This window comes from Corvus brachyrhynchos, unplaced genomic scaffold (genome assembly GCF_000691975.1).
Source record: "Corvus brachyrhynchos isolate BGI_N302 unplaced genomic scaffold, ASM69197v1 scaffold61, whole genome shotgun sequence".
NCBI lineage: Eukaryota > Metazoa > Chordata > Aves > Passeriformes > Corvidae > Corvus > Corvus brachyrhynchos.
The window spans coordinates 4,024,133-4,048,552 of NW_008236478.1; the positions used below are offsets into that span (position 1 = coordinate 4,024,133).

Genomic DNA, 24,420 nt, shown 5'->3' on the forward strand with positions numbered 1-24,420 from the left:
CGGCGGGGAGGGGGGGGGCGGTGCCGCCTCGCCCGCCCGGCGCTCCCCGTGGCCGGAGCGGTGCCGGACACCTGCCCGGTGCCTCCGGTGCCGGACACCTGCGCCTCGGGCACGCCCGTCCTTCCAAAGGGCCCTACAGCGCTGACAGCGATCGCTGCTGCTCTTGCACGCACAGATCATCCATCCGTCATCTTCGAGCATTGTCTAAACGTATCAAACCTAGTACAAATGGGCTTAAGTTGCAGGCGCGGTTACCATCACAGCTTCCTGCAAACCTGTTTCATCTTCATGCTCTGCGGCCACTAATTGGCAGGCACTGCATTGCACAGCTACGATTTCCCAGAGAAGCGTGTCTGTGGTCAGGGGATGTGTGACCGGGCTTGCAAAAACTTGGACAAAATTCAATCCTTTAAAATAAATATTCGTGTTACTCTGCCCAGGCCCGTAGTAATATCCATAGAATAATACAGAAACCTGATACTACATACACAGTGCTAGAGCAAGAGGGCATCAAGAACAGAAGTGTTTCTGTTTATTTAGAAAGCATTAAGATTTTAATTGAAAAATCATTGAAGTTTTTATAGCACCTCCGTGTTGATATGTGGATATGTCACTAGATACAGAGATACTATGTGACTCTTTGCATTCCTGGACCCCACTTCTTAGAATTGTTTGATTTTAAAGAACTTGGGTGGCAAAAATCATTGCTTGGTGATTCACTTGAGTTTTTTGTCAAATTAATTACAAGTTACTCTTCCCTCCTAGGGGAAAACCCAAATTATAAAATGCCACAATCGCTGCTGTCAAAAGTAGTGATTATATACTAACCTAGGCTAAATTGAAAGCAGCATAAAATAGCATATGTAAAGGGATCCTGTAATTTACCATGGTATAGTTCATTTACATTATTTTAAAGATGAAAACTGCATTTCAGGCAATTGTTTGGCTGGGATAATGATTCCAGGGAGAATTCTTTGTCAGCATGTATCCATTTCAGCTCCAAAGAAATGTCCAGATATGAATTTTCTCTCATAAAATGTGTAGATCTGTTTGAAGACATTTCCTATTCTTCTGTATGTACAGACCACTCAAGTAAACAAAGACTTTGTATTAAATATGAACGCAGTTGTTGTTCCCAGCCCATTTCCGGACATGTTTTCCAAGAAGCTTCTGCATTTGCTGCTATGCAGTGCAGCTCTCCCTGAGAGCAGTCAGCCCAGCTACAGCTTGCTCTGAAGTGAAAGCAGCAGAGCTGTAGAAAGATTTGTGAATTTTCCTGTGCAGTGTCTAGCAAGTTACAGAGTTGGCTGCAGAAAGGCACTGCATAACTGTTCTCTTACTTATTCTAATTTAAGCACTTTCCTGCATTTACTTTATTTAATAGGTATTCATATTAAACCATAGCATATAGATGCAACTAAATTAGTAAAAAATAAGGAAACTGGGGCAAAGTTCTGCATTTCAGAAGGAAGATGCCTGCATTTTCTCATATGTACCAAGCAGTGTACCAAGGAGAACAGATGCCTGGGACAGAAGTAGAGACAAGAAACCCATAGATACTTAGAAGCATAATAAATCATTAGTGTCCACATCTGGTTTTGGCATTGCAGTAACCTTTTAAACGCTTTTTTTTCTGTAACTACCTGCAACCTTTCTTTACCATAAAATACACGGATTTGTGTTGATACCCTAAGCCTTTTCCTTCTCAATCCACTGCCTCTTTTCATCACCTATCAAATACGTGGGTGCTAGAATCTCTAATGCTACTCAGAGCAGCAGCTGTACTAACCTTTATCTTAAGCTCTGAAGCACCAGCTCCAGCAATCCCTCCACACATTCAGACAAGCACACAGACACTTAAATGAGACACAAAAGGTGTGTGGGGGGGAGATGTTACTGAGGCTCTCCAAATTCTTGTAGAAACCAGAAGTTCTAATACGTAACACTGGTTTGTTGGGATTTTTAGAAGGAGGAAAAGGGTGGAAGAGGGAAAGAAGGGAAAAGAAGGGAAGAAGAAAAGAAGGGAAAAGAACAGTTACCAGGTACTAACATCTTTGCCGTGATGCTGATGGTTGTGGTTTATTCTTCCTCTCACCAGAACCACTTTGAGTCATTTTTATAAGTTTGCTAACACACTTTTACACCTTTCTTTTTCTTCCCTGGTCTGCAGTTTCAGGTTACATCTGAATTTACTATATATAGTGCTATGTATGTATGTTAGATACTATTTCTTGTATCTCTTTGTTACCCCCAAAGTCACTTTTACAGAGACAGGCCCACATTTTTTATTTTTTTAAACTAAGCATCAATGCGTTGTTCATAGATGCTCCAGTCCCCAGGCCATTCCCATCTCTGTTGCCATGTGTGTAGCCTGTAACATGGCATTGCTCTTGCCAGCAACAGGCTGTAGGCTTTGCACTGGCTTTGCATGGCCTCAGGACCAAGGCTTGCCAGGTCTGCTCAGTTTGACCTTGTCTTGACCTGCCTGCAGCTTTCTTTTGCTTGGCACAACTGTGACAGCAGCTTCTTGAACTGACTGCCTCTATCTAATTTGATTTGCGAAAGGATAGCTGTGGGTTTATGTAGAGAGCAGCAACAAACATTTCCTGCAGATGGGATATTTAGTACTCTTAGACAACGGCATAGTGCAGAAAAACATAGGCCTGGTACAGCAGCAGAGACCTCGTGGTGTGGAGGCACAAGAGGAAGGAGTGCAGGCAGGGGCGATAAGGGGGTGTGTGTGTTATGTGCGTGACACAACACCAATAAAACAGGAGCCTACAGCGTGGCACAGAATTGTGCAAAGATGCATCAGCAGAGGCAGAAGGGGCAAATGACCCTTCCCTAGCCTATGCATGATAACTAGGGGACATGTCAGCCCATATTAGCCTGAAATATTCTCCTTATCATGGATGTCCCTGCCTTTGAACATAGTAAACGCTGGGAGCATTAGGAGCTGTTGCCATATTCTCCACAACACAAAGTAATACATGGCACAGAGCCAGGCTGAAAAAGAGCAGCTTAGTGACTCAAGTTTCATTTCTTCAGCTGCAGACTGACTGCTCTGCTTTGGCAAAGCCAGGGAAAAGCTGAAGTTTCACTTTCTGTTTCCCAGTAATTTTCGTCACACATCACATGAGGGCTGGACTATATAAAATGCAAAGCATAACAGCAGTGGGCAGCACTCCTTTGGCTTTGAGGCTGCCTGAAGGCAAGTGAGCAGAGAAGGAAAACTATGAGGTAAGAGAGCAACCCAGTCTCTGAAAGATGCTTTTTTCTCTATGCCACGGGAAAATAATGCTTATTATTTACATAAATGTAAGCAGTGAGGGCCTTTGAGCATCCAAACAACAGAAAATATTTTACAGAATGTTTAGAGAAGAATCAAAATAAAATAAGGATGCTCTTGAATTTTGTCATGTTATTGCTTCTCCAATGATGTTCAGTCTCTGTGAATAGAACTGAAAGTCAGAAAAATTTTGTGCATGCAGTTCAGGGGTGAAATCCAGGCTGCAGATGATGCCCAGCCAAAGAGGTGTAATCTGTATCTCAAACCTGTGTTTGTGACATTCCTCTTTGATTTACCTCCTCATAATTTTGCTGTCTTTCCACTCACTCCTTTTTTTACCCAAAAGGCTTGATTATGCAGTTGAGCAGCAGCACACACTGTGCTCCACAGGCTGTTAGCTCTGTTAGGTGTTACAGGAGGGACAGCAAGGGAGTCTTTCTAAGAAATGAGGATTTGACTGAGAAGCCTCAGTAATAGAATTGTATGTCATTCTTTCTTTAAGGGAGAGCATAGTATGGACTAAAATGTCATTTCTGTGTTGTAAAAATATCCCCTTGATTGTGTGACAAAAGCCAGTCCGTGCACCCTCACAGGCACACAGGTAGGCTATGGCAGCAGGGGAAACCCAAATAACATTCTGCCCTGGTGGCTCGGAGGCCCCAGGAAGAAAAAGCCATTGAAAGATGGAGAGGGATTGTCCTGATTTCATCTGGTATGGAGTTAATTTCTTCTCACTAGCTGGTACAGTGCAGTGGTTTGGGTTCAGTATGCAAATTATGTTGAAAACACACGTTTTGTTTGTTGCTAAGTTGTGTTTATCCTAGTCAAGGATTTTTTTGTGTCTCATGCTCTGCCAGTGAGGAAGTACACAAAAACACTCGAGAGAGCACAGCTGGGACAGGTGATCTGAACTAGCCAAAGGGATATTCCACATCACAGAACATCATACCCAGTATATAAACTGGGGGAGTTACCTGGAAAGGGGGCTGATTGGGGTGCAGGGAGAGAGTCTAGCATTGGACAGCAGGTAGTGAGCAATTGTACTGTGCACCACTTGTTTTTCTGTAAGTTTTATATTTTCCTTTTATCATCATTATTATTAATTACTATTATTATTATATTTTATTTTGTTTCTGTTATTAAAAATTATTAAATTCTGATCTTAACCTACAATTTTTACTTTTGATTCTCCTCCTCGTTCCACAAGTGGGGGATGGGGGGAGGAGATGAGTGAGAAGCAGCATCATGCTTAGTTGCCAGCTGGGCTTAAACCACAACAGGCATAAAGGGGTATTAAGGACCAGTTGTATGTCAACAGGGTCTGGTTAATAAGGGTGTGTGAGTGTGTGTGTCTAGGGGTGAGAGAGAAGCTCCCTAACCAGCCACTGGATGTCCAGAGCCAGCACCCGAGGAGCCATAGGGTTAGTGAGTGTGTGGTTTGTACCAGCAAGTGGAATGGGGTTGCACACTCATGGGCTGGACATCCAAGTGCCAGCCACTGAAGAGACTGGTGAGATCTGGGAGCCAGTTCCTGGATACATTAACCATAAAACCCGTATAACCATAACATAAGAATGGTGCTATGATCTAACATACAAGGATTTAAAAATGCAGGAAATTCAAAATTAAATTTGTAACACAAATCATAACATGTACAAAGATTTAGGAAAGACACTAAATCACATTCTCTATAGTTTAGGAGAATCTTATATGATTATGTCCTTTGGGTAAGCTTCAGCAATTGTTCCCAGCGCAGGACATATGTTCCTGAGGCCCAAGGCTGTGCCAGCTTTACTACAGAGGGCAGCCCTCCACTTTAACACCACAGCAACATCTGTTCCTATGTAAGAGGTGCCCTCATACACTGGCAAGAAGAATTACTAAAATCACTATTCAGCACTTTAGACCTAGGGCTCTCTACAGCTTTGGCTTGTTTAAAGTATTGGGGACTAAGGGCACCAGGTAGGGTATTGACTGCCTTTAAAGTACGTCATGCCTGGATTTAAAACAAGAATAGCAAAAAGCAAATGGGATGTAAACAACTTTTTCTTTGATTTCTTCTAGTACCATTTCCAAGAATTCCTTGAAGACTTCCCTGCTGCAGTTAGAATGTCATTTTACATGGACTTTGTTGAAGCAGCATGTAAGTCTTGAGTCCCTAGAGGAAACAATAGTTGATCATATCAAGTTTGTCAACGAATCCAACATTACAGATTATAATTTACTCTCCTATGTATGTCACCTAAAGAATTCAAATGAGGAAGCCCTGAGAAATCTCAAAAAAGCTGAAGAAGCTATTCAAAAACATCCCCCAGGTGAAATTGCCAGGAGAAGTCTTGTTACCTGGGGGAACTATGCCTGGGTCTATTACCACATGCAGAGATATGAAGAAGCTCAAACTTATGTAAGCAAAGTGGAAAACACCTGCAAAGAGCTTTCAGGTACTGCTCATGGGAAGATTCAGCTTCCAGAGATCTGTGCTGAGCAAGGATGGGCATCATTACGTTTTGGGTCTGATTACTACGAGAGGGCAAAGAATTGCTTTGAAAAAGCTCTGGAGAGTGAGCCCGATAACCCAGATTTTTATACTGGCTATGCAATAGCAATGTATCGCTTGGAAAATTTGGCTTTTCGGTATTGTGAAGAGGTGAGGCCATGCCTTGAGGTCCTGCAGCGGGCAGTGGAACTGAATCCAAAGAACACTTCCCTTCTGGCATTACTTGCATTACAACTTCAGCAATTGAAACGAGCTAATGAAGGGGAGAGGTACATTGAGGAGGCACTGAAGATAACCCCTGATTTTCCTTTTTTCCTGCGGTATGCTGCTAAGTTTTACAGAAAGAAAGGAGAAGTGGACAAGGCAGTGGAGATTTTGAAAAAGGCCCTACCACTGACACCAAAGTCTGTCTTTCTGCATCACCAACTAGGACTCTGCTACAAAGTCAAGATATTTCAATTGAAAAAGACAAGATGTACACCTCAAGAGGAAGTGGAGAATCTCATCCAGCTTGCCATTTTTCATTTCAAAACAGTGATAGACAAAAGGCCAACATTTATTTCTGCCCATACTGACCTAGCAAACGTATATGCACTATGCAAGAGGTATGAAGAAGCTGAAGAGATATTTCAGGAAGTGCTCCAGAGAAATTATCTATCCTGTGGTGAAAAACAAGAAATCTACTTCTATTATGGCAATTTTCAGCGTTTTCACATGAAGTCAGAATCGAAAGCCATCAAGTATTACATAGAAGGTCTGAAAATGGAAAAAGATTCTTTTGGAAGAAGAAAGTGCAGGGAAGCTGTGGAGACGTTGTTGAAACAAAAGATTGAGAGCCGTTTAGGAGATGCTACAGATATTGGTACACTTGGACTCGTTCATAACCTAAATGGTGAGAAACAAAAAGCAATTGAATGCTATAAGAAAGCCATTGCTTTGGATCCCAACAATGAAGAATATCGGAATGCATTATTTGAGCTACAACTTTCCATCTCAAGCTAAAGATCCCAAAAATCCTATGTACTGAAAAATCTCCTAAAGCAAGGACATTTCAACAGATTCTCAAAACTTTTTTGTTGGGTTTTTTTTCATTTGAAGGTAGACATTATGACCCAATGAAACACAGGTGGCATCACTTTCTAGTCATAATGTAGAAACTGCAGACAACAATTGTTTATTTGTTCATTCACTAATAGAGAGCATGCTTGGATAACTATATAACATATATGATATATATTTATAGCTAATCTAACTTACTCTTCAATAATAACATGGGTATAGATGTTGTATTTAAGTGATGATCTGTAGAACAGAGAACTTCTAACCTGAAAATCAGATATTACTGTCTACTGAGAAAAAGGTAAAGGAATCATATTGTTGTATTTTGTCTGTACACTTGAAGGGCATGCTTATACACAAATAGAATTCCTCAAGGTTTTTTAAGTATTTCAAAAATATCTTTTGTAGAAGAAACTTTTGTTGAAGGCTTGTTCAGTTTACTACCTTGTATGCTGTTTAATTATGAAAACTAATTATTTAGTTTAATTTAGAACTTTAATTATTTAGCTGGTCCGCTGGAAAGCTTACAGAATGTGTATTATTGTTGTGAACTACTAAAGTCTATTGAATCCCTCAACTGCTGCTTCTGGGTATCTCTCTGATGATCAGCCTTCATGTTAGTAGATTAAGTAAAGAGAAATAGCCATTCAAAAAAGTAAGAAGGATTGAGCTTTGGCAGGATATGAAAGGCTGAGGAGACAGCCCCTTTATTTTCCCGGAGCTCTCAGCAAAGCTGGCTTCAGGGGCATTGCGCCAAAGAATTAAACTATGCACAAAACAGCATCAGTCTAGTTTACCCAAAACACCCTATCAGGAACCACAACAGCAAACATCTGGAGAGGAAGGAAAGGCAGCCTTTGAGTTGCCAAAGAGAGGGCTGTGGCCATGCTAGTGAAACAAGCCAGGGATAGCAAACACACACAAGAAATGACCTGAACTGGACATTGAGGGCAGAGCACAGCCAGAGCAGAATTGGGTGAGCACCACAGAGCAGGGCAGGGGAACATAAGGGGCATGTGGAAAAAGGAGTGCGTGCCCACAGAGTCTACGTGAATGGAAGAAAGGGCTGAAATGACAGAATGGGTTGACAAGGTGATTATCTTCAGGTGTCCAACTAAAATTCAATATTCTTTGCAACACCCTGGCCTAACTCCTCAGGAACGTACCTTTGTTTGATAGACCATAGTACTCAGGAAAAAGTAACGCTGCACTTCCAAAACACTTCTGAGCCCTAGCCACTAGTGTAGCATGAAGCAAACTGGTGACAGAGTCCATCAGGAAGAATGTGCACCTTAGTTTCTAGCCATCCTGGAGCATTCTTGCACCTGCAACAGCACCCCTGTACAGACAGGATGACAAGCCATGAAGGAGTGCAAAACACCAATGCCAGATCACAAAATATCAATAAGCCTCTTCCCTCTCAGCTCTCCATCAGAGAATCTTTCATAATACAAGCAAAAGCAATCAAGTGTACATAATTACAAACACCCTTTACCTAAGAAAGAGCTGGAGCAAAACCCACCCTTGTTTCCCAGCCACCTGCCAGCTCCTCTTTTACAAACAAAAGCAACCCTACCTAGGGAAGGAGAGGTGAGGATGGGGAACAGGAAGGTCTGGGAACAGTTCTGACAGACCACTCCTGAAAGCTGGCTGGAACAACAGCGAGGAACTAGTGACTACCTACATTGGTGTGCCCAGCTATGGGGATGAAAGGGTATGTTAGACCACCTCACTGGCTTTGTGAATCCTGAGGGCTTCTAACCTCAGCACCATTGCTATCTAAACTCTACTGAGGGCATAGAAGGTGGAGGGCAGCAGGGAAGAATTTGAGGAGGAGGTGGCGCAGGTTCTCAAAGCCATGGCCCATCTATTCTCCTCTCCACATTCTGCCACCAGGACATCTTCTGGAATAAGAACCTATAAAAAAAGCTATAAATTATTTTGGGAAAAAAAAGGTGAGCCTGAATTTTTATGAAGAGTCATAGCAGCTCGATCTGCACAGTGAAGAAACTGACTGTGTGACATAGCAAAGCAAAAAGCGTATTTGTTGTGCCTCACCTCTTTTGTACTCTGGAGGAGTGCTCTGGAACACAGTACTACCTGGGGATGCTTGTGCAAACACAGCCTTCTGGATTTTGCCCGTCTTGTAAATGAGGAGAAACGTTATTTCCCACATGGGGGTGCTGCTGCATTGCCTGGCTTGTCGATACGGGAAGCAGGTTGAGCTCGAGCTTCGGGAGGTAGACAAAATGAAACACGCATTTTGGAGAGTCCAAATCCATTGGGCAAAACTAGAACTGCACAGAGGCTGAACACACCTCTCAATTCACACTCAATTATGAATACATCACTGGAGCCTATGCTAGCAGTGCAGGAAAAAAAATGAGTGAAGATAACCCTTCAGGAAGTATTAATTTATGAACCAAAAGCAACTTCTAAAGTATATAGAAAAATTTACTGAAATGTACCAGAGTAATCACTAAAAAGAAGGTATTATTATTTATGGAGGCAAACCCCACTAAGGACTCTGCTATGCTGACCATGAAGTAGTGTTACAGTTTAAGTTAAACAAGCTCTTCCTTCTCACATAAATTTGTAACACATTAGAGAGCAGACAAGGAATTGTTGTGGCAGTATAAAATACATTCACCTTACAGTAACATAGTTTTTTTCTTTCAGGAGATAAATTATTATCCAAGCTGACAGGAAAGTTTAATGAATGCTTTTTCTGAAAAAAGAGTCATTTTTCAACAGAAGGTGCTTGACTTTTCCAATGTTGTTTTCACACAGCTTTTCAAGGTACAATTTATTAAATGTTCCAGATTATCGCTATAATATGAATAATTTGAAAATAATTATTATTTCCCCATTTCAAACCTCATGGAATGGAAACAGATGGGATAACTTCAGCAGCCATAAGCAGTTTCACTTACTTACACTGAATTTCCATCCACTGCACAGAACAGAACATAGTCCCAGGTAGGATATCTCCCATCTGAGAGACTCTGTCGGACAGATGTCACCCCAAGTCCCACCACACCGTCCTGGGAAGAGCCAGACAGGCTCAGCAGTGCACTTCTCCAGCCGAGCTCATATCCATCAATGCTTGTATCCATCAAGGCTGGTGGAAACATAGAATTACAGAATCATTAAAGTTGGAAAAGACCCCTAAATCATCAAACATACAGTGTTAGTCTGGCAAATTTTTCACAGCTAGCTCGGGTGTCTTGGCTTATTCCCACACTGTGCCATGCCAGGAAATGTCCTCCATGGAGGACAGCCTGAATATTATGATCTCTGAAACAAAATGTTGCAGATACACTAAACCATTCTTCAAAAATATTGTAAGCCAGAGACTTCTATAATGCGTTGCTTGAAATATTTCACATGGCAGGATGAAGGTGAACAGTTCATCTTGTGCTGTGTGGACCAAGAGCTAGAAGTTTGGCATGAGGCTTCACCAGCCTGGATTGTATTCTCATTTCTTCCACATGCAGGTCATTTCTCGTTACTCCTTCCTTCCTTCTGTTTGTTACTGGGGGCATTCATGACAGGGCTGATATTTCACAGTGTGTTTTATGCACAAAAATTATCATTCTGGTATATAAGCTCTTTTCCATTGGCGTAAGTCAGAGCAGAAACAGTGTTAGAAAGCCCTGAAAGAACTTTACCATTCTCTACAAAAGGTCTGTATATAAAACCAGTTGAATGTTTGTTGCTAAATAAGATATTTAAAACAAGAAGTACTGCTTAAAAAACATAAAGAGAAAAGCCTATGAAAAAAATCTTGAAATAATAATAAAAAAAAGCTAATAATGTATTACATGGTATAGTTTACATTGATAAAAAAGCATATGGCATTATTCCAACAAGCTTTTACAATATGCAGTTCTGGCATGAAGAGCTGGTGATGTGTTGTGATGTCATAAACAAAGTAATTAAACTTCTGTAAATCTATTTACAGTGGTAATTAATAACTTATTCAAAATAACTTACATTTTTTGTTGCTCACACTATTCCTTTTTTAGTAACAAAATATTACATTAAGATCTAAAACATTATCTTCATCAATGCTAATTAATGAAAACACTTCATTTTTTTCCAAAAGTGCATATTTTTCCTAACTCATTAAGAAACACCCATGGATAATTTTTGTCTTTTTTATGAATATATGTTAGAAACAAAACTGGGGCCCAAGAGTCAATTTTCATGCTGAGCTGAAGAAAAGTTATATCGTTGGCTTTAAGAAGATTTTGCACTCCTCTCACTTATTCTGTGGTCTGTGCACATATATCGTGCTACTGGCTCTGACTACATTCCTGAAGCAGGGCAGTGAGAAATACTTTATTTAAACGCAGGCAATTGAAGTCAAACAACTTTAATATATTTGAAATACACTTGGATAATAAAACTACTTGATACACATGCTATTCATATATATATATATATATATGTTTGTGTATATATCTATAAATATATTATACCCCTATGGCTGTACTCTTGGTCTAAGTCAAATTGGTGAACATCAGTCTATGTTGCTTTCCCTTCCAAGGCACAGAGTGGAAAAGGACACCATGAGCAGCCACTGAACACTCTGCAGACTAACAAAACTATTGGTTCAGTGTTAATGAAAATTATTTGGACTCTGATAAATTTGTTAATGAACAGAATACAGCTTGATACAGCATTAAAACACTGAAACTATTTGTGTTTCCGGAATGTGAAGTTCCCCCATTGCTGACAATATTTTCACTCTGGAAATGTAGGAACATCCCAGTATTCACTAGACCATCACATCAGTAAGTTACTCCATGAGCTACATTCACTCCCTAGCTTCTGTGAAGCAGCCAATTGGAGTATATTCCTCACACAAGTTGCAGGAAATCATCAATCACAGCTCTTGTGTTCTAGCCATCAAGTAAAAGTGACCTGACAGCTCTGCAATGAGCAATTTGCACCACCTGAAGATACAGCTTCCAGCTCTGAAAAGAGACAGACTTGCCACTGCAATACACAGAAACAATTCTGCCAACATCCTCTCCCCTGTCAGCCTGTGGGGTGGGCAATCTCTCAGTCAGTTGGTTGCATGGACTCCAGATAGGTCCAAATTCTCTAATAGGTGCTGATTTTACAAGAGGAGGAGGCTCTGTGTTTGCAAACACAGTAATCTCTCAGGTTTCTTGGGTTGCCTTTGGGCTTCTTCCAACTAATGCAGCTAAAGCACATTTGTCTATCAGCATACCCAGTCCCCTGGCACAAATTACTCCTCTTCAGATAGTAGAGCCACCACAGCACCTTTTCCACCCTCCAAGACAAGGACCAGCTGGAAGATCACACCCAGAATGCCACTGTTTAGAAATTCAAATTTTAAAGCTATACAGAAGAAAAAAAAATTTTTTTTGCTGTAAAGGGCTTGGGAAAGCAGGTCTAAAGCCATATTTGAAATTAAATTGCAATGTATGTACAAAGTGCAGGCACATTGTAAAAATAAAGCTGCTCCAGAGATACTTTCAGCATAAATCAATTTCTTGCCAGATTTTCTTGAAAAACCAAAAGCAAAACAAACTGATTACTTTGACATTTGAAGCAATGATTTGCAAAGAGTTTCATGCAGACTGACAAATGCAGAGATTTTTTCACAGTGTATGTGATTAGTCCATTGAAACACACTAGACCACAAAATGAAAAAGCTTGTGTAATTAATATTTGTGAATGTAAATGTTATTGTTCACTTTTGGTGACTGATACCTGTGGAGTCAACATTGCATTTCAAGTAAATCTGTGAACACTTGTATATGCAAACCCTATTTTCAGTCTAGCTTTCTTCTATTACTGCATTAACTTAGTATTACTCTTGCTGTACATAGATTTAAGCCAACTACAACATGACAGAAAATTCTAATTGAGAGATGTCTTGTTTCACAGAAGTATCTTCAAGAGTGCAACACCACAGAACCATGTCTGTCTCAGGCTGTGCCATACTGAATCTCGATGGCACTTGTCACCTGTTGCTGAAGCTGTTTGTATCCACAGCCAAAAATTCAACATCCTTCTGGTCTAATTCTGCTGTGACAGAATAAGCTATTGCTCCATTTGTCCAGATGTGCTCTTTCAAGGCTGTGTTACCAGCGAGGGACTGCAAATGTGTTCTTTTGATTTTCTTTGCTAGTCTTGCAAAGCACAATAGTGCAGAACTAAATATCATAGAAAATCCACACAGGAGAAATGATGCAGTGTAGCTGCCAGTTGTGTCCACAAGCCAGCCTGTAGCAAAAAAAAAAAAAATTTTTTTTAAAGGTCCAATATTCTGGTGGATAATTTACAGGTCCTATGATCCAGTTAAAAACTTCTGGAATTATCACATATAAATACGATCAAACAATACAGGTTTACATCACCATCACTATACTTCCACATCCTGGGGCAGGAAGGGATTTGTCCTCAGCAGGCAAATAATATCTTTATGGCCTTTTGTTTGGAGGTCAAATCCACAAGAAAAGGCAGAGCAGTCACCACCACACTACTAAATAAACATTTTCCAACTGCATGGATTTAACTGGCAGTCTTTAGAAGGCTTAGAGAGCTTTAAGATCCTCATGCAGAAACATTTATTAAGCTATGCCTTAGGCTCTCGCTTAGAACAATTCTATTTTGCATTAATTTTTGCTATGGAAAATTAAATTAAAAGCTTCAGAAGCAGTGATTAATTGGTAATTGATGTAAACATCAGACAAAATATGCAAGATATATATACTTGGTTGTTTGAAAAAGATCTCTGACCTTCTACAATATTAAAAACTGTGTCAAGTGCTCTCTAAAGAATAATAAGGGTGCAGCTCTCCTCCTTACTTCACTGCAATGGTACAGATGGGAAAAATGATGGTTAGATATTACAGGGATGAGCTTATGACCAAACAGGAGTGGAGCTGACTCACCCACCTGTTCAAAGCAATGTAGAGACTAAAAGAACAAGTCTTACACATACACACACACAAAAAAATCTTGGCATTAAACTCATTTTAGAGAGATTTAGATTTTACAAAATTATGTCATTTCACAGCAAAATACTTTACTCCTTCTACTTGCACAGTTTTTAAACTACATGAAGTGGTGATGTAATAGCTCTTAGGAGCCCATTCCATACTGGTTTTTTTTAAAACTTTCATCTCACTCTATATGTAGAAATCATCCCACCAAAACCAGGATGGGACATCTAAAGACTTAAGAATGTCTAGGTGTGTTATTCCTCTACCCAGAGGCTACCTCCACACTCATTCACTGTGCATTTGCTGTTCTTCCTCCCCTTTTACATCACACCAATAGATAAATCTGAAGTACTGATGAGATTATAGAAAAATCATTTGGCAAAACTGACCTGCCACAGGTGGGCTCACTAGATATGGTATGGCGTGGAGAAAATACACAACGCCCAGTGCTGATGATAACAAAGAAGTTCCCACTACATCTGCTGTCATGACAGGGATCAGCGTTACATATGCTCCATCAAAGTAGCCAAAGGTAAATGAGAAAGGCACAAGCAAGGGGAAGCTTTGGAGAACTGGTAGGAAAAGACAACAGAGGCCATCCATTCCCACAGCAAAGAGGTAGCAAAAGTACCGATGCTTCTTCAGACACCTGCAAATTTCAAAACAGAAAAGAAAATTATCACTGAAACCAGTATCTCATCTTCTATGCCATGGCATGCAATGATTCAGTCTCTCTCTCTCTTATAAGGCTCAAATTTAAGTCCATTTCCTTACACAGTCTTCAAGATTAAAAACTCAACACTGATGAGCCCAGGTAGGGAAAGCTGCCCTCCTACAGCTGTAGAAACGTCTGGCAAGCAGCAGCCCATGCTGCCTGCAGTGTTCTTCAGGATCTTCCTAGTGACAGAACCCTGCTGCCAGGATTTTGCATTCCCCTGAAGTTTCAATGTTCAAAGCAGTATTTCATTGGGCTTTACATCCCAGGTCAGCAAGGTGCTCCCAGGATTCTGCATAAAATATTGCAGTATACCTCTCTTAGCTGTCACTCTTCCAGTCAGCCCTTAAATGTAAGTTAGTGTGAGCTAAGCGAGATGGCAATTCCCTTCCTTCCTGCCCCACAAAAACAATAATTGATTTTTCCCACAAACTGGTTAAGCACAAAGAATGCATGCTTTAGAATCAAAATCCTTGTTAATTTAGCCAGTATCTACTGATGTTACAGATGCTGTACACTGACATTTGGAGTGAGTTCAGTTCATAAAGCATGTTAAGTTCTTACACACTGGAAAACATACAACAATTTTCTGTCAATCCTTCCTAGTATGTGCCTGACGGTACTGGGCCAGACCCTTGACCCTCTTCCATAACTTCTGTGCCTCCCCAGCAGCACAAAAGAGATGGAAAGGCAGAAGAAGCAGGGTGAAATCCTCTAGGACTTAGATACAGAGAATCGTGCTCAACATACCTCAGGCAAGGGGTTATATTTCCACTATCACACATGCAAACACATCATTTTTCCAGGAAAAAAAAATTTTTACCCAGCAGAATTTAACAAACTCAGAAGAGACAGAAAGATTAAGTAGCAAGCATTTCTGAAAGTTAGACTGTGTTGTTGGGGGTTTAAGTTACACATGCTACAGAAAGAGTCCATCATGTTAACTTCTATATGTATTATACCTCGCTTGCAGCCAGCCTCCCACCAGCTAAAGCTTACACTTGATCAGCCAGAAGCCCTTACCTTCTGTCTGTTAGCCATCCGAAGGTGATATTACCAATGATGTCTATAACACCAAGTATGGACATGAGGAAGGCAGCCTGGTGATGACTCACTCCAACACTCAAGGCATAAGGCACTAGGTAGACAAAAAGAGGGCTGCAGCCATATGCCATAAATAAAACTGACACTGCCAGCACCATGAAGCCTGGCATCAGCAAAAAGTCATATTCCTTCCATGAACAGTAGCATAAACATTCATGAGGCCATAATTTGATTAAAGGTGAACAGATGAACGTTCGCTTTAAGTCTTGTTTCTCTGTTTCAGGGACATAACCCTGTTGAAGAAATTCAGGAGCAGTTTTACAATCCTCCTTAAGAGAAATAGGCCGCATCAAGGCACCACAGACGCAGAGGTTTAAAACAAAACCTCCCAGGATGAGCAAAGCTCCTCGCCAGGAAAACTGCTCAATTAAGAGCTGGACCACAGGGGCCAGGATGAAGGTACCAATTCCACTGCCTGACATGGCTATTCCATACGCCAGTGCTTTTCTTTTGTTGAAGTATTTGCCCACCATCGCGATGGCTGGAGAATAACAAAGTGCAAACCCAAGCCCTAGAAGAGAAAGCAAAGTGCAGATGGCTTAATACTAAGCATGACATATGACATATATTAAATCAAACCACGCAATGTATTTTCATTAGTACAAATGAATAGAAGCCTTTTCTGATTCTGTATCACGCAGCCCAGTTTGAGTGTGATGAGAAACTAGGATGACGCGTTTCTTCCACTGGCAGGGTCACTGACTTGACAAACCTAACTGATGACCAATAATCCACAATAATAAGACTCAGACAGAAGTGATGGGGTTCACTTAAGAACAAGAACAAGGACAATCACTAAATATGCGAGAACTGGTGTGCCAGCCTCTCCTGCATTCAAGATGAGGTCTTGCCCCAGGGTCTGCACCAATGCTGGCACTGGATACATGTCCTGATGAGGCACCACTTTGTGTTTTGGTCTGTTGCAACCCTGACCATTAATTTTCAGTTCTCTGAAACAGAGTACAGAGAGCCTGTCTCTGTTACTAACATTCTACAAAAAACTCTCTTGGTCAGCTAAACAAACTCCATGCAACAGCTGCTTGGAGCCCTGATGATTTTAAATCCCTGCCTGCAAGGAAGGAGAAAAGCCTCTGAAAACAAAGCCAGGTTGAGTGGAGTGAACAAATAAGATTAATCTCTTGGACCAAGAAAAAGATTGTGCTCTCTGCTGCAGAATCAAAGAGCAGGTTTTAATCATCAAGTGGTTAAAATACTAAAATATGTATTTCTGAATCAGTAATAGAAACAAGTTCCTGACTATGGTTTTGGAGCTTGTCCTACATTGAGGGTAAAACGGTCCCCAGTGCCTTTGGCAGAACTTGCTGATAGAGGAGATAATCACCCAGTGCCATAACCAGCTTGCCACATCCTCCTCAAAGGCCACACTGTGTGGGGCAGGCACTAAACCTGCCAGGATGGAATAAGTGGATTAGAGGGACTCTAGGCTGCGGGTGCCCAGTCTGGCACCCCTCAGGAGGCAAGGGGAGAAGCAGGGCACAGAGCTGGGGTTGGACCTGTACAGGCAGCAGAGCCAGAGGAGCAGCCCTGGGCTGGACATCGTCACTCGAGTGCTGTGAAAATCATACTCTATTAGGCATACACACCATTTATTTTTCAGATAGTTGGCAGGGGGAAATAGGTCTCAGAAAAGCCAACAAATGTCCTGTGAAAAGTGGAAAGTTTAGGGCTGAAAACATTTTCATATGTGTTAGAAGGAACTCTGCTACTTATTGACACTTCCCAATCTCTCCCTTGCTTCACTTTTTGGTTTCAAGTCCAGCTGCTTTTATGGATTTAGACATTCACTTTTTATGGTCCCATCTGCTCTCTGGGGTGAAGGCACGACGTCCAGCCTTTATCAACAGTTCACCTCTCTGTTAATCAGTCCCCACAAACTAGAAGTTCACTGCTTGTAGAATTAGCTCTTTGCAACTCCATGTACAAATGGTAACAGCCTTTCCACCTTGGTATTCACAGCAGCTCCCACTAAGGAAGCCTCAGAGGTTTTAGCATGGTACGTAGCACAGTCCCTCAAGTTACAAGAAGCCTTTTTATTTGTTATGAACACATTTGTCAAAGATTAACATTGTAATACAGGAGCAACATGCGCTACAATAAGGATTTTTTTTTAAACAAATAAGCTGTTGGCAGCATGTGAACTGCAGTAATTCCACCAACTCGTTACTAAACTCCAGGGGACCAAGTACAAAGCCTTTTATCACCGTGGTTACCAGGTCAGTATTAATGAGGAAGGAATGTCAGCGTGAGCACAGGCCCCTCTCAAGTTCCTCTGTGCACAACAAACACAGGCAGATGGGACAGAGCAAAGATCTGTTATCACCATACCTGAGCACAAATGAAAGAGTTGCTACAGCAAGACTACCAACCAGAATTTTTTTTGCTTTTCCACTCGAATGTAATGCAGACAAAAGTAAGGCTGAGGCGCCTGGTGTTCCCCAAGTGCTCCTCTATCTCTTACTTACACTTATGTTTTGATTTAAACTTTTTTCCAAATATGCAAATATTTTCAGGCAGCCTAGAACTCCTGCTATAACAAACTGCTCCCAAATCCCAGGCAAAACAGGGAAACCTTTTCATGTGTATCAACTGCAACAGCAGTCCTTCCTGACCTCCCATAATTTCAGAACTTTATTCACAGCCCTCTTTCTAATAGAGGGTAAGAGTTGCTTTTGCAGGGTGCTGCACTTGTATTATATGAGATCAGTCAGTGCTGAAGCTCTCACTGTGGCAGCCAAAGCCTCTCTTTTACAATGATGGGAACAGGTCTGAGTATCTTATTTGACCAGTGCAGTGTTGATATGACATGAAGAAGAGATCAGCCATCATTTTTAATATTCCTGTCTTGTGTTCCAGGAGCAACAAAGGGGCTGAATGCATCCTACCTGTGAGGACTCCTAACGATAAGTAGAGATGTTCCAGACTGGTGGCGAATGAGCTCAGAATTAGTCCAGTAGAGGCAAGCAGCCCTCCTAGCATGATACCAACTTGGCAGGATACATGATTACTGATTAAACTCCCAAGTGGGGCTTTAAAGAAAAGAATAAAGGTGGTAGTTAATGGCAGGTCCTCACACACAGTTCACTGCAACAGTCATAAAGGAAAAGGAAGAAGGAGAAAGCAGAAGAAAATGATTGCAGCTTCAGAGTGGTATTCCAACACCCCCCTATTGCAATGGCATAAGCACCAAAAAAAAAAAAAAAAGAAAGAAAGAATTAAAAAAAAAAAAACCTTCTAACAGTAATTGTCCTGAAAGTCAGGATAAACCTGAAACTTACAGCAAGTTTCTCAGCAGCCATTTTCATAGATCAAAGTCATCATGGGACACTGCTAACCTGCAGTGTCAAGGGGTCAAGACAGGCCACAGCAACAGCCCACACTGTTCATTACTCCATGCTTACAACACTCAGACCTTTCCCCACCTGGAATTTGCACTTCAACCCTCAGTAACTTCAGGTGTCCTTCCTCACAACTCACCGGCCTTGTAGGCTCTGGATCAGACCCAAACAGGAGAGGTCTCACATTTTTTGGAGATGTCCAGGGCTGCTACACTTCTGCTGCACTTCTCCAATACTGATGGCTCCCAGATCACCCTGCTTCTACCATGGGATGTCATCACCAGCCCTCTCCCCTCCACTACCTGCAATGCCAGGGCAAAGTTACCCTTATTTATCTTGTTTTTTCCCAAGATATAACCTGGCTGTCATAGGTGAGTTGCTGTATCTCATTCCAGCTGTGTCCCTCTGCCTTTCTAGCAATTCTTATGGATGAACCCTCTTCCACAGAGCTAGGGCATGGATTTTCACATAGCTGCATAGCTTTAAAGCAAACCCACGAGAAATTCTACGTTGAGAGCATGAGAACTGCTGCATTGATGCACATAATTTTTAGTAATATCAAATTTTCTTTTAAGGGAGAAGTCTATTTGTAAATACACAGTTTTGATAAAAGGAGCACGGTTTGACTTGATCTGGAGTTAAGATCTACATCCTGTTCTGTCTCAAATACGAACTCCAATCAAAAGGCAAAAGAAACAAGTTGTCAGTTAACAGCATGCAAACATGACTTGTCCCAATAGACCTCAACAAAAGTACATTTCTGAAAAATTAGATCATTTCACAAAACAAACTTCTGCCTCTTCTCTTCAGTATGAAGACACTCCCTTCCTTGCACAACTATGTTGGGGGAAGCAACTTGGATATACCATACCCCAGAGATCCCACAGTATTACTCTTCCCCAGCTGACTCCACCAACTTGTGAGCATGCTAAAACCAGATGGAGCTGATGCAAAAGCAGCCACATTACACTTAAAAGGGTAATACACACCACAGAGCATCGTAGCACAGTCAACAATGGAGTGGATCCAAGCAGTTCTGGCATAATCCTGCCCAAAGTATGCCTGGAACTCCACAAAAAAAATTGAGATGCACCTAGGACAGAAAACATGTATACCAATCTGTTGAACATGGAATATTTGTGTCACAGAAAACACTGCCCTCACTCCTTAGGTATAAAAAGTACCCAGTTGAAAGTCCTCTCCAGCTCCAAGGAAAATCAAAATTGTGGTCACGAACATTATCATATGTTTCTTGCTGGGGTGTCTGCTGCTAGAGTTTTTAAAACTCATAGTATCTTGAACTGAAAGGAAATTGAAATTGTAATTCTCACCAGCAACTTATAGCCCGTATTATGATGTTGCTTCCCCGGCACACAAAGCCCTGGCTTCCCAGTTCTTCACTGACCTTGTCACTCACTATTCCACACCTGCACGAACTGTGAGGGTAGGGTCAGTATGGTACCTACAGAGCAAACACCATCTGCCGCTATGTGCTCATGGATGGACAAGCGCAAAGCAGCTCCTCACAACCAGAGAATCAAAACACAGCAGGAGCCCCTGGACCTTCCAACTCTTCAATAAAATGCTTCCAGGAGGGGTTACTTTGTCTACTTAACAAGTGTTACTGTTCAACACGTCCCTGAGGAGGAACAGATCAAATGGCTTCTTAGTTTCATTCTCTTTTCTGGATCTACAAGAGATGCCTTTTCCCCCTCTCTTTTTCCAAATATCAGTGAACAACCACTTCCCTCAGCTTTTTTTCTTGCACACACTTCATTCTTCTATATAGTCTAATGTGTTCCAGCCATTGGATGACTTCCGGGATGTAATACACTTCGCACATGAAAAAGGAATTAAATCCACTAGGAATTCTCTACTGTTATTATGGAACTGGTACATTTGTATACATTAACTAACACTGTATCCATGTTTCGATGCCCTTCTATGCTGTTGACTCTAAGACCCTAGATCCCTAAAGACTTCAGATCCCTAAACCAGGCAGCTTTATTTTAAAAGACATAAGAACTGTAGGTAGGAAACACTGTATCTACATTATACTGATTGTCCAACAAGACACTCATTCAGTTTTCCTCACTTACCCGGGTGCTTATCTCTCTGCTTAATATAGCTAAAATGTCCATGTTCACACACACCAGGCTCCTCTGACTCCAGTCGACATCAAAATCACTGTAAAAGCAATCTCATCCCAGACTGCATTATGTTTATGCAAGGGAGCAGTCTATTCCTGTTCTATTTTCGAGAAAATATTTTCTGCATATTTCAGATACCAGAAGGGTATAGAGAGGGGTCTCTTCTCTAGGGCTTGGACCTTCTCAGGCAGGACAGTACCTGAAATGCTTGCAGTAGGAGAAGGGAGTATTTACCTGCTTTTCACATTGACTCAGGGGTCAAGGTAATTCGCTGAGACTGGCAAAAATGAGCATGGCTGTGGGGTCAGAGGGACACAGTGAACCCAAAGAGACCCTGCATGATTCCTCCTTCCCCAGCCAAACCACCACAGCCTGAAATAGCACTACCTGCCCCAGGCCTTGATTCTGTAAGAAATCAAGGAGTGGGTGCTGAAAGCTACAGCAGCTGTCAGAGGAGGCAAGATTAAAGCCAGAGGGCTCATAATCCCTCGGTCCTCCCTGCAGCCTTAGGAAGCCTTGAAAAATGTAGCAGGAGAGACTCTGTACCTAGCCAGAATAACCCTGTCAGCTGCAGGACATCAGGGAGATCCCAAACCCTCCTCCTAAGAGGAAAAAATAAAAGGTGATGCCACAAACAGGTCAGCAAGACAAGCAGCAGTGCCTTTACCTGGTCACGGCCCTGGTGCAGATAGTGACAAGGAAGCAACCAGCGACGATCATCCATCCCCAGCCTCCGTCGGGAGGGCCTGTGTGCCGGGCCCGCCGGGATGAGGCCATGGCGATCCCTGCCTGCTCCTCGCCTCAGTGGCAGCAGATGGCTCTGGCCCTCATGCCAAGCACGGGCTGGGGCTGCTGGGCACATGGGTCACCGGCCATCTGGGGAGAGAAGGCAGGCAGAGCAGTAGTCAGGACACATTGCACAGGCTGTAACCTCAATGGCTGGGCAGGCTGGACAGGACATCCTGCCTCAGCTCTACGGCACAAAAGTGAGTGTTTGCTTTCACATGAAGTTTATGAAAACTTGTTGAAAACCAAAGGGCCATCAGAATTTGACCCAGTGTCTGGTATCATGCTTTTCATGATAATTTGGGTAACTTGCCCGAGCACACAATGCCCTCTTTCTCGCTATGTGTCATTACATACATGTACAAGTCACACTTTACTGCTGCCAGTCACTCATTTACCCCCAGTTGGCTTCCCCACTCATGCCAGTCCCTGGCCTGAACTGTATTTTTGATTGCAATCTCTACTCAAACTAGCTATTCTTCCTCATACAAAATTTAGCACAAAAGTTTTGTTTGAGAGAATACAGCTTTCACCTTTGTACAAGAGGGGAATATTCACAGCACAGCCAGAGCAGATCTGATGATAAAATGACCTCCTTGTTCCCACAAGATAAACTGCAGATGAAAGCTATAATCAGCAGGACAAGCAACTTAATTTTCTGAGCATGGACAGTTCACAGAAGGTTACAGCTAGCCTGTCCCCCTCTCCTAACCACGTAAGTCAAAACTGTGCCTGCATCCAGGCCATAAAATGGTCTCTAAATGCACCTTGAGTGCTGCAGGACACTGCAGGAGACCAAATGACACCCACTGGACCCTAGGTGAGTAACTGAGTCATGTGCTTTGCTAATGGGACCAGCAGCCCTTAGTCCTTCCTGCATCAGTGACTGAATGGCAGGGCTCGATTGAGGGACCAGAGATGCCTCAATTTACACAGTGCAGGAACACACAGTGCTGGCTGTCAGTGCTGGATTTCAGACCATGTTTCTGCCATCACCAGCAAGCCCTTAGCCTCTGGATGGATTGAACATTTATAAGGCATAAGCAAAATATTTGGGATGTCTTTCAGTTTTGCTTGAAGAGAAAGCTCAGATACTTCTATCTCACCTAACTACGACAGATCCTATGTTTGCAACATTCCCACTGACAAGAACCACAGGCTTCCCAGGAAGTGTTTCCTGTTACAGCAGGTCAGAGGGCTACAGAGCCACTTAAAATGGCCATTCAAGAAAACAGATACATGGCTAACAATGAGCATCCTCAGTCCTTGAAGCTGATCAGACAGATGATGCTCAAGGCTTGACTCTGAAAACCCAGAGCTCCATGACCCAAAACAACAAGGCACCCCAAATCCAGCCCTAAACTCCACCATAGCTGAACATTTGAGAAGTGTTCATCTGTGGCCACCTTGAGATACCCAGATTTGCACGTCAAAACCAAAACCAGAGTTATTTTAAGAAAACATACGCACACTGCCAAACTTAAAGGTGAGCAAAATAGGAGAAAACATGTATGACAAACGAAAACCACAACATGTTGAAAGCTTAGATGAATAAAACCTAGTCCTACCATGACCTGTGAGCAGACCATATTTGTCATGTGTAGATTCCATCCAGGCTACAGACAGTTTTGCAGGGTTTATGTTATGGTTCAAGAAAGTGGACATGAGCTAATGACTGATTCTTTATTTTTAATTGATAGGGTCAATCGTAGCTTCAAAAGAAGCTTTCTGTATAGCTTCAATCAACAACTGCCTTACAAAATATGTGCAAACATTGGATGAACAAGTTATCTGATGGCTAAGGCAGCAGTTACATGATTCTTCATGTTGGATCAGTGAATGACCAGATCATCAAGTGGTGTAATTTACTCAAACCATCACCACACCCCTGTCTACTTAAATGGAAAACAAAGCTCAACTCACTTTTGTGTCTACGTGTAACCTAGTCACAAAAAACCTGCTAGATAATCTAGCATTAAGCCAGAGGGTCACAAATAGATTATATCCTGATTTGTCAGTGAAATCTACTGTCAACTTATCCTGTCAAATTCACTTGAACAAGCAGAGCCAGTACCAGTGTTTTGTACCATGTGGCCACCACATTTTGCATCTAACACTGACGGCCTCAGCGTGGATTTATGGCAGTATTGCAAGTTTAATAAGTTATGTTCAAATGCCTGGATGATTGAATAGCCCACAAGAACCCATGAATTAACAGGGCATTCATAACGTTCAAGTTATTTAGCTTAAGAGTTTCCTGGCAATCACAGGTAATATAGCTAGGTGGGGTTTGCATAAGCACATGATCCATCATGGAGGGATCCTGAGCAATTCAGACATACCACTTCAGCATTTCCACAGTCTTGGTAAGAAGAGGCTTCTTATTTTGAATCTGAGCAGTATCTTTCATTGCCCCTTCTACAGGATTTTTTTTCCAAGTTATGATTATTTAGGGTGGAGGAGGAACTTCCAGGAATG

The 24,420-nt window shown here is 41.9% G+C and overlaps 3 protein-coding genes across 7 annotated transcripts in view; 1 reads left to right on the forward strand and 2 right to left on the reverse strand.

Moving 5' to 3' along the window:
- LIPA (lipase A, lysosomal acid type) overlaps positions 1 to 201 on the reverse strand; it is a 12,451-nt gene extending 12,250 nt beyond the window's left edge. The window contains exon 1 of the mRNA XM_017725857.1: positions 25 to 201. Coding sequence (XP_017581346.1) covers positions 25 to 201 — 177 coding nt within the window. The remainder of the gene's footprint in view (positions 1 to 24) is intronic.
- On the forward strand, positions 14 to 7,422 carry LOC103624605 (interferon-induced protein with tetratricopeptide repeats 5). The gene is made up of 2 exons (XM_017726016.1): positions 14 to 3,240; positions 5,354 to 7,422. The coding sequence occupies exons 1-2, from the start codon at positions 3,236 to 3,238 to the stop codon at positions 6,786 to 6,788; spliced, it is 1,440 nt and encodes a 479-aa protein (XP_017581505.1). The 5' UTR covers positions 14 to 3,235; the 3' UTR covers positions 6,789 to 7,422.
- Positions 7,423 to 9,532: 2,110 nt separating this feature from the next.
- Positions 9,533 to 24,420, reverse strand: part of SLC16A12 (solute carrier family 16 member 12) — a 34,964-nt gene continuing 20,076 nt past the window's right edge. For 3 of the 5 annotated variants that reach the window (XM_017726012.1, XM_008643788.2, XM_017726011.1), the window contains 7 exons: positions 21,824 to 22,032; positions 19,996 to 20,099; positions 18,554 to 18,697; positions 15,570 to 16,161; positions 14,221 to 14,480; positions 12,851 to 13,109; positions 9,533 to 9,966 (listed from right to left, as the gene is read on the reverse strand). In XM_017726012.1, coding sequence (XP_017581501.1) covers positions 9,945 to 9,966; positions 12,851 to 13,109; positions 14,221 to 14,480; positions 15,570 to 16,161; positions 18,554 to 18,697; positions 19,996 to 20,099; positions 21,824 to 21,933 — 1,491 coding nt within the window. In that variant the 5' untranslated portion in view covers positions 21,934 to 22,032 and the 3' untranslated portion in view covers positions 9,533 to 9,944. Of the gene's footprint in view, positions 9,967 to 12,850; positions 13,110 to 14,220; positions 14,481 to 15,569; positions 16,162 to 18,553; positions 18,698 to 19,145; positions 19,309 to 19,995; positions 20,100 to 21,823; positions 22,033 to 24,420 lie in introns of those variants that run through there. The other 2 variants (XM_017726013.1, XM_017726015.1) reach the window with 2 other exon arrangements.